The sequence below is a fragment of the Myotis nattereri genome (genome assembly GCF_964212035.1).
Source record: "Myotis nattereri genome assembly, chromosome: X".
In the NCBI taxonomy this organism is placed as follows: domain Eukaryota; kingdom Metazoa; phylum Chordata; class Mammalia; order Chiroptera; family Vespertilionidae; genus Myotis; species Myotis nattereri.
In genome coordinates this window covers 140,483,497-140,493,161 of record NC_138078.1, presented here as the reverse complement: position 1 = coordinate 140,493,161, position 9,665 = coordinate 140,483,497, and the positions used below count along the sequence as shown (strand labels likewise).

Here is a 9,665-nt window from a genome sequence, read left to right as displayed (position 1 = left end):
AGGTGGATATATTTTGAAATGGAAAGGAAGGATGAAAAGAAGCATGACATCTACATTATAAATGAGATGTAACTAACATTTCTCAGTACTTTAAACAATAAAAAATAATTATGTATAACAGGACATTGTAAAAATTAAGTTACAAAATTTTTATTAAAACATTTCCTACATACAAAAAAATAAAAAGTGTGACATGCATTCCAGAGTTGTGGAAGGGAAAGTGATGAATCAATCCCCATTCCATTGGCTTAACTTTATATCTCTTTTGCATTTTCTAGATTGACATAGAGGCATACAGGTCTTGGATATTGGCATTTGGTGCCATTTGATACCTGGAAGGGCAGTGTCCTTCAGAAGTGCAGAAGGGTAAAGGGTCTGTCCGACAAGTAGTTGGAATTTGTGGCTCAACGAATCCTGCTCACAGAACCACACCTACCACGGGGATTGGTAAGACTTTCTCATTTTACTACACATTTCATTGCAATCATTGATTTCATGTTGACATTTGAGGTGTGGTTTATGTTGCTCCTCCCTCTACAGTCACTACTTCACACTGATTTGGTGCTGGGGTGGTGGGGGTGGCAGCACCATAGAGAAATGGAGAGGTGCAGGTCCCAGCCAACGGCTTGAGACTGCAGCAATCCTTAAGAAGGGGAACACCTCTAACCACCATATGAGCTTCCTGAACTTCTGGATTCTAAGCTCACGCTCTTGAACATGATATTGTGCGAACACCCAGTATCTGTGGTCAGAGATCATTTCTGGCTTCCTTGGGGCACATGGTGGCACTAGCACACCAGAAAAGAAACACTCAAGCATTCCCCTAGCATGAGCCCCACAGAGCACAAAAGGCCCAGGATGTCCAATAACACAAATTATATCCAGGACATGACACCCACCTCCTCACACAGGTGCCCTTTAATATGCAGTAGCAACAAATAGAGCACAGAGTTGGGTTCAGAAGGCTATAATACTCTCCTGGTAGCTTCTGTATATTTTCCCTAAGATATTGGACTTGTATCCTGCCCTCCTCACCAATTCAGTCTGTTACACCTTCTTTATATTTATCTCTTATCAGTTCTCAATGACCAACTTCTATTTCCACAAAAGAGGTTTCTGATACTCCTTTTTTCTTTTCCATATTCCAGTATTCTCCAGTGTAGTCTGTCAAAACACGAGTTCCAGCATTTCTGGCAGATTCAGGTGGAGCACAGGCCACACAAGCGGTAAACCCTCTGTCATCCTAGGAAGAAAGCTGTGGTGAAGAACACTGTCTTAGGGGACACCTGCTGTAGTTGTATATATGACAGCCGGGCCCATCTACCTCTGTTAGTTACCTCTTAGTTACCTATGTCCCATCATAATGGACTCTGAGTATGTCTTATGCAATTGGAAAGGCCACTTTTGGCCAGCAAGGGTTCTGTCCAGATCTGAAACCTTACCAAAAAATAAGGGGAAAAAGATATGTTCTCTAGAAGTTCAAATACTCTCAGTGGGTAAAAAAGTTAAAGTGAAAAACAGAGACATAAAGATCCTTGATGAGTCTCAAATTGAGTCTATTACCACCTCACTAGGGGCCCAGACCACAGCCAGAGTCCCACCAGGAGAGGGAGAGGCCTACAAAAGTGCTCTTACTATGGCACTGGAGATTCTGAAAGAGAGAGCAAACTTGGGTGCAGCAAGGGCATCCAATGATCCAGAGACCCCTACGATGTCTCAAAAGGGACCCCAGAAGCGATCTCATAAAAAGTTTCCGAAGCCCAAAGGGAACTCACAGAGAAGTCTCAGGAAAAGTAAAAACCCCAAGTCATTGTTGGTAGGTTCAGAGGGTGAGGATGCCCCCGAAGGTGACAAATCCCAGGTGCACACCCCCCTTGCTCCTGCTCCAAAGAGAAGGCAAAGAAGGCCCCCACAGAGCTGCAGCATGTGCTCCAACTTCCCACCACTTTCAGAAGATGAGCGTGAGACAGAGGGCCAGGCAAAGACAGGCACCTCAAGAGCTCGTTCCCAGCATGTCACAGCCAAGGAGGAAGTTGCAGGTGCTCAAGAGGGAGGCATCCTTCCTTCTCAGCCACCTAGTTTGAGCGTCACTGTGCCCAAGGCCCGGAAAAGAAAGGCACCACGCGGCACCTGCCCAAAGACCCTGGCTGTCTCCTCTGAAGGCTCTCCCTCCTCCGGGAGCATTGAAGATCCTGAAGAAGGTGTCCAAGCGTCAGGCTCAGAAGGGGCAGCGGCATCCTCCAGCGCCCCTAAGCCCAGTCCGCGTTTTTCATCCCGTTTAGCAGGCAAAGTAAGGAAGCAGTGGGGACCCGTGTTTAAGAAAGAACGGAAAAAACGGCAGCCTTCAGTTGACTCAAAGGCTGTTCACCCAACCACCACTGTTAAGAAGAAGGTCACCAAGGGAGTGGGACAACCGACAAGCATGGCCTTCCCACAGGAGCCATGTCCCATTGAAACAGGAATGATGGTCTGGTTTAAATTTCAAAATCACCCGTTTTGGCCAGCAGTAGTCAAGAGTGTGAACCATACGGAGCGGACGGCCAGGGTGCTTCCACTTGAGGCAGACATGCACCATGACCAGAGTGGCCTTCAAGTGCCTCTTCGGAGATTAAAGCACCTGGAATGCAAAGGGAAGGAGAAGCTGCTGAAGAGAGCCAGGAAGGTGTACGAACAGAGCGTGGACTGGTGCTTCTCCCTGATTTCCCACTACAGAGAAGGGCTCGCTCAGGGGTCTTTCGCAGGCTCTTTTCTCGACTACTATGCTGCTGACATCAGCTACCCACTGAGGAGAGACGTCCAAGAGGGGGAGCTGTACATTGCCTTCCCAAAGGTGAATTATGCAGACCTGGAAGATTCTGAGGAGGAGAGCTCTCCGGATGGGAGGAGGCCCCGCAAGAAGATCCTCCCTGATCGCATGAAGGCCGCTTGGGACCGAGACAACCAGAAGCTTGTGGACTTCATCGTGAAAAGAAAGGGGGCCGACCACCACCTTCTGGACATCCTCAAAGGCAGGAAGCAGTCCAGATGGCTGACGTCCTTTCTGAATTCAAGCAGGTATGTGATCTGCATTGAAACCTACCTGGAGGATGAAGACCAGTTGGATGTTGTGATGCAGCATCTACAGGAGATCTACAAGCACATAGACAAGAACAAGTTGAATCTGACCAGAGATGACAAAGTGAGTTTTGTCCTGGAAGTCCTTCTGCCAGAAGCCATCATCTGTTCCATCGCTGCCCTGGATGGGGTAGATTACAAGAAGGCAGAAGAAAAGTACCTTCGAGGGCCCCCTGTGCATTACCGGGAAAAAGAACTCTTTGATAAAAATATCTTGAAGAAAATAAGCAAGAGACCAGCAATCAGGGCTAGATAACTCTTCCCCTCCACAGAGAGACTCTCATTTGTATCATTAGTTAGAAACCCTGGCTGCACAAAACGTGTGATCCCTCCATTCTCTATAGCATGTAAAGTCATTCTGGAAACTCGGAAATATGCTGAATTTGTTAAAATATTGCCAATACTGTACTTCTCTCTGCTTGCTCAGATGTGTAACTGTCTGCACTTTTTAATAAAATCACTTTTGAATATAGTTTATTTCTCTATATATAAAAGCCTAAGCAATGGTCCAACCGTTAGACTGTCAGACCAGTAGCTATGATGTGCACTGACCACTAAGGGGCAGACACTCAATGCAGGAGCTGCGGAGCTTTGGTGACTTGGCAGCTGTAGTTCTCAGGTGATGCACCCAGAACCAGAGAGGAGGGAGCCTGATTCCGGAGTGCAGCACCTGAGAACTGCCCTCTCGCAATCTGGGACCCCTCGAGGGATGTCAGAGAGCCAGTTTCAGCCTGATCCCCACAGGCCAGGCCGAGGGACCCCACTGGCGCATGGATCTATGCACTGGGCCTCTAGTTTTCATATAAGACACAGGCTCTTGCATTACATGAAAGAGCTCTGGTAGCAGGTATTAAGCCACACTTTTTAAAATCTGAGATGTATTTTACAGAAACATCACAGGGCTTGCTCATCCTTTTGTGATTCTTTCCTAAGATAATTCCTGAGAGAACTAGAATGTGTATATACAAGGAGAGGAAGCAGAAAACACATTATTCTGAAATAAAAATCTTGATTTCTAGTTTGAATCTTGAGTTAATTATCTAAATATCTTGTGAGGCCTAGAGAAAACTGGAGATGGTTAGAATATGTAGATGAAGTCCAAAGGCTGAAATATTATATTTTCCTAAAATATAATTATTTTTTAGTTTTGAATGTGTTAGTTGATATACCTAACGGAACCTAGGAAATTATTTAACTAGAAATGACTAAAAATAACTAGAGTAACTAATTGAAAGTAGGATTCCACAAATCACTTTTCAACACTAAATGCTTATTTATTGTTGGAATAATGAATTAGTATTATAGGTAAGTTATGGTATCTAGATGAGTAGTTGGAAGCCAGGAATTAGAAACATACTCTTCTCAAATGTATTTTTTCTCTTTAAATTAATTTGTTAGTTTTGTATTTCAGCTATGTATTTCTAGATAACTAGCTAAATAGAAATTACTAAATGTAATTAGAATAAAGACTTAGGGCTGAAAATCATGCTTTTCTCAACTCTAAATTTGTATTTCTTATTGAAATAACAGATTAATATTATGGGTGATTAATGTTACCTAGGTAAATTGTTAATGGGATAACTAGAATAGCCACTTGATGTCAGGAAATGTCAGAATAAGAGTTTCTTTTATAATCCACACCCCCACACAGAACATTGATTTTGACGATCGTCCACACATGAGACTCTGTGAGAGTTCAGGAGTCCAGCAGAGAAGTTCCTGCACACTGTTGGAGCAAAAAATCTGAGAACAAATAGATTGAAAGGGGTAATAAGGACGGTTTCACTTTACCTGTGTCACTCCTTCCCCAAGGTGGAACAGCTCAGTACCAAGACAGTCTCTCTCAGCCCATGATTTCTTCCACAGGGAAAAGTGAGAACACTGAGTCATCAGACCCAACTTCCATAACTGTGTAAGATGCTGTCCAAGATGCTCACTTCTTTTTTAAATTTATTTTTTAACTGCATTTGACATTCAATATTATTTTATATTACTTTCGGGTGTACAGCATAGTTATACAATGTTATAATTTCTAAAATGATCTCTCCAATTATTCTAGTACCCACCTGGAACCATACATAGTTATTACAATATTATTGACTATATTCCCTATGCTGTACTTTATATCCCTATGACTGTTTTGTAACTACCAAGTTGTACTTCTTTCTTATCCCACACAGAATAGTGAGGTGATCTGCATGGGTGAGGAATTGGGAAGAGGGTGTGAGAACAACATCAGGGCTTGAAACCCAACAAAGGAGCCCTACTAACCACTTCATGTTTCATTCTACTGACCAGTTAATGGAATCCATAAGGAAACTCATCCATGAAATGATGGGGACACCTCACCTGCAGGCCCCCCAATTGGTCAACAGGCACCCTCAAGGCCCCACATACCTCATTGTCCCCAGGGGCCAGCTTCTGGAGTGCACATCTTTGGACAACAAGTGAAAGCCTTTGCAAATGGCTACTTAGCACATGCAGAAAGGAACACAACAATTTTACCAAGCCCCCCAAAATGAAGGTCTATGAATTCCTGATAAAGAATTCCAAACAATTGTGGTTATTTTACATTTTATTTTTTAGTTAAATTTATTGGGGTGACATTGGTTAATAAGATTATATAGGTTTCAAGTAAACATTTCTATGATATATGATCTGCATATTGCATTGTGTGCCCACCACCCAAGGTCAAATTATCACCATATATTTGGCTCCCTTTACCCTTTAGTACCCCCCACACCCTTTCCCTCTGGTAACCACCATACTATTGTCTATGTCTATGAGTTTCAGTTTTATATCCCACATATGAGTGAAATCATATGGTTCTTCGTTTTTAATGACTGACTTATTTCACTTAGCATGATATTCTCAAGGTCCATCCATGTTGTTGCAAATGGCAGTATTTCATATTTTCTTACGGCTGAGTAGTATTCCATTGTATATATGTACCACGTCTTCTTTACCCATCATCCATTGAAGGACACTGGTTGTTTCCATGTCTTGGCCACCATGAATAAAGCTGCAATGAACATAGGGGTGCGTATATTTTTATAAATAAATGTTTCAACTTTTTAGGGTAGATACCCAGAAGAGGGATTGCTGGGTTATATGGTAATTATATGTAATTGTTTGAGGAAACTCCGAACTGTTTTCCATGCTGACTGTATCAGCCCTGCCAGCATGGCTCAGTGGTTGAGCATCGACCTATGAACCAGGAGATCATGGTTTGATTCCCAGTCAGGGCACTTGCCCTGGTTGCGGGCTCAATCCCCAGTGCAGGGCATGCAGGAGACAGCTGATCAATGATGTTTCTATCTATCTCTCCCTCTCCTTTCCTCTCTGAAATCAATAAAAATATATTTTAAAGAAATGAATGAATGAGATGGTAAGAGTAAAACTAGAGAAATAGCAGGGGTACTTAAGTTACAAATGAGCTATGACCAGCATAAAAAACAACCAGAAACAAAACCAAAATAGCCATAAATTTTCCAAAAACAACAACTCCCAAGGTCTTTTTAAGTTATGTGTAAAACAAGTTGTCCAAGCCCCTCTAGTAAAAGATCCTTGTGGTTCACACTGCAGTGCTCTCCAAATATCTTATTTGCTCCTCTACGTTTCCCAGTCCCTCTCTCTCCCACCCAAACTCCATGCAGTTAGGAAGAGTCATGTGATTAGTGCTGATCCATGGGCTATAAACTGGAATGCTGTGTGTTGCTCCGAAATCAAAGCATTTGAGAGCTGGTGTGGCCCTTGCCAGTTTGGCTCAGTGGATGGAGCATTGCCCTGCGGACTGAAGGGTCCTGGGTTTGATTCCAGCCAAGAGCTCATGCCCGGGTTGCGGGCTCAATCCCCAGGGTGGGGTGTGCAGGATGCAGCCAATCAATGATTCTTTCTCATCATTGATGTTTCTATCTCTCTCTCCCTCTCCCTTCCTCTCTGAAATCAATAAAATAAAATAAGAGCTGGTGTGCTTTGTTCTTTGAATATGAGGAAGTCATATGTTCCAGAGGAGAAAGCTACAAGGTAGTACAGCCTCCATTAACCTGGGTCCCTAAATGACTCTGTGGAGCCAAGACCCTTTGTTGATTTGTGATGAACATGCAGCATGGGCAAAAAGAGTAAGATTTTGTGATAAGACACTGGGATTGGAGGCTGTCAGTTCTTAATCATAGCCTGTTCTACCCTGACCAATCCCCATAGTCTGTATTGTTGTGATCTGGTCACATGGAGCTGGTGAGTCCTAGTTCATTATAGTTTTAAATAACTATAGTTGACATCATTTCTATGGTTAATAGACAACACAAGTTATTTTTTAATTCAGGATGACTTTTTTTTCTTCTCTCAAGAGGCAATATGCATAGTCCAAACTCTGGCACCCAACTGCCTGGGCTTCTGTTCTAGCTTCTCCATTTAGAGTTTCACTCACCCGCCTCCTAACCTTACCTGAATAATGGGTATGATACTGGAATCTGGGTTCATGAAGTTTAAGAGTTAAAACATGTACCTTGTACACTTGAACAGGATGTGAGGCAAATGTCCTTCTGGACATGATACTCATTGTCATGTGCAGAGCATTCTCCTTTCCTCCTCCCTAAAAACACCAAATTTTGACTAACCTGTCATCATACTCTGTAGCCTCTACCCTTACTTACTGCAGTCACTGACTGACTCCAGGTCAGTCTCCCTCTTTCTTAGCAGACTGTTGCTCTTGGATGAATGTTCGTACTCTCCTCCAATCCATGATGAGGGTTGGCTCTCTCCTCCCTCTACCTGCTGTTTATCTTTCCTCTCAGTACCTCTTCTTCCCCTGGACCTGAAGTGTTACAGTTCCCAGGATTCTCTTCTCTGTTCTGTGTTCACTCTATACTCTCCCGGAATAATCTCATCCTGGATTCAACTATGACCTCTAATAATGTCTTCCAAGTCTCTACCTCTAGCCTCTACCTTTCTCTCAAGCTTTACATTCAAATTTCTAGGACTACTGGAAATTCCATAGTCATCTCATTTTCAGTGTGTCCAAAATCAAACATTAAACATTTCCTTCACTGCCCTTGAAATTCCTTCCAGAAAGTAAAACTCCAATTCCACCTACTCTCTGCATGCCTTGCAATTGTGCATCTCCACTGCTGACATTATTTCAAATGTAATTTACTGGTAATCCACAAATATGTAACAAGCATCCACTACAGTGTCACACTCCATTCAGTTGAATCCCAAAACTGTATGGCTGCCTTGTGTATACCTGACCCAGGAGAAGCAAAAATGAGAAATAGTCCTGCTCCATCGTGTGTGTGTGTGTGTTTGCGTGTGTGTGTGTGTGTGTGTGTGTGTGTGTGAGAGAGAGAGAGAGAGAGAGAGAGAGAGAGAGAATATACATAGCCAAGTGATTAAAGTATTGGGCTGAGGTAAGTCTAAAAACCTGAGAGGGTGAATCTACTAAGGGAAAGATTAGTGGATCAGAGAAAGTTTCACAGAGAAAGTAACATTTGAATTGGGCTTAGATGGATGAATGGGGTATGTGTAAGTGTATGTGTGAAAATATATATGTGTGTGTATGAGAAAATGTGCATGTGAAAGAATGAGTATGAGTGTATGTGAAAAAAGTGTTTGTGATTATGAGAACCTTGTGAGAGAATATGTGTGAGGATATCTGTGCTTGCGCATGTACGTATGTGTGAGAACATGTGTGTGAATGCATGCATAAATCTGCAAATAAAGATGTGTGTGTGGCAGAATGTGTATGAGTGTGTGTGTGAGTGCCTATATGTGAGGGCATATGTTCATGAGAGAAAATGAATATGTGGGGAGCATATATGTGTGTCAGTAAGAGTGTGAGTGTGCAAGAGAACATGTACATGGTGTGATGTATGAGTCTGTAAGTGTGTATGTGTGTGAGAGTGGGTGAGTGCATATGGGTGTGTATATAGGCAGGCATATATATACACATAAGTATGTGTGATTTTGTAAGCGTGTATGTGAAAATATGAGAGAATGTGTATGTGAACATGTGTGAGAGAGAATGTGTGTGAGAATGAATGTGGAGTGTGAGAGAATGTAACTTGTGCTTGAGTGTGAATGTGTATGCTTACGTGTGTGCATGTGTTGGGAGTTTGGGGCAGAGCATAAGAGGAATTTCAAACAGCCTGAAAGAGGACAGAGCCAGGCATGGGGTGATTTCTAAGGGTCATCTTTAATTCGTTCTTCTCTTTATTTGGCATCACCAACTGAGCACCAGTCTCACCCCATCCTCTGCTCTGAAGTCCCACGACCACAGGTCAGGCATTGCTCATTTTTCACTACTGGAAAATGGCCTACTTAATTGGCTTCCCTGTTTCCACTCTCTCCTCTAGACATCAAGCCCCTGAGGCTTTTGATTTCCAGTCTGGAGAACTTTTCTAAAATACAATACAGACATACCTTGTTTCATTGTGCTTCACTTTGTTACACTTTACAGATACTCCGTTTTCACCAACATTGAGGCAATACTCTCCACCAGCAAAAAGATTAGGGCTCAGTGAAGGCTCAGATAATGTTTAGCATTTTTTTTT

General features: G+C 42.8%; 1 protein-coding gene across 1 annotated transcript; it reads left to right on the top strand.

Annotated features, from left to right (window-relative positions):
• Window positions 1-1,711: 1,711 nt before the first annotated feature.
• Window positions 1,712-3,370, top strand: LOC308511903 (PWWP domain-containing DNA repair factor 4-like; the record flags this gene model as incomplete). Its single annotated transcript, XM_081081738.1, has 1 exon — window positions 1,712-3,370. The coding sequence occupies one exon, from the start codon at window positions 1,712-1,714 to the stop codon at window positions 3,368-3,370; it is 1,659 nt and encodes a 552-aa protein (XP_080937864.1).
• Between the last annotated feature and the right edge of the window lie 6,295 nt (window positions 3,371-9,665).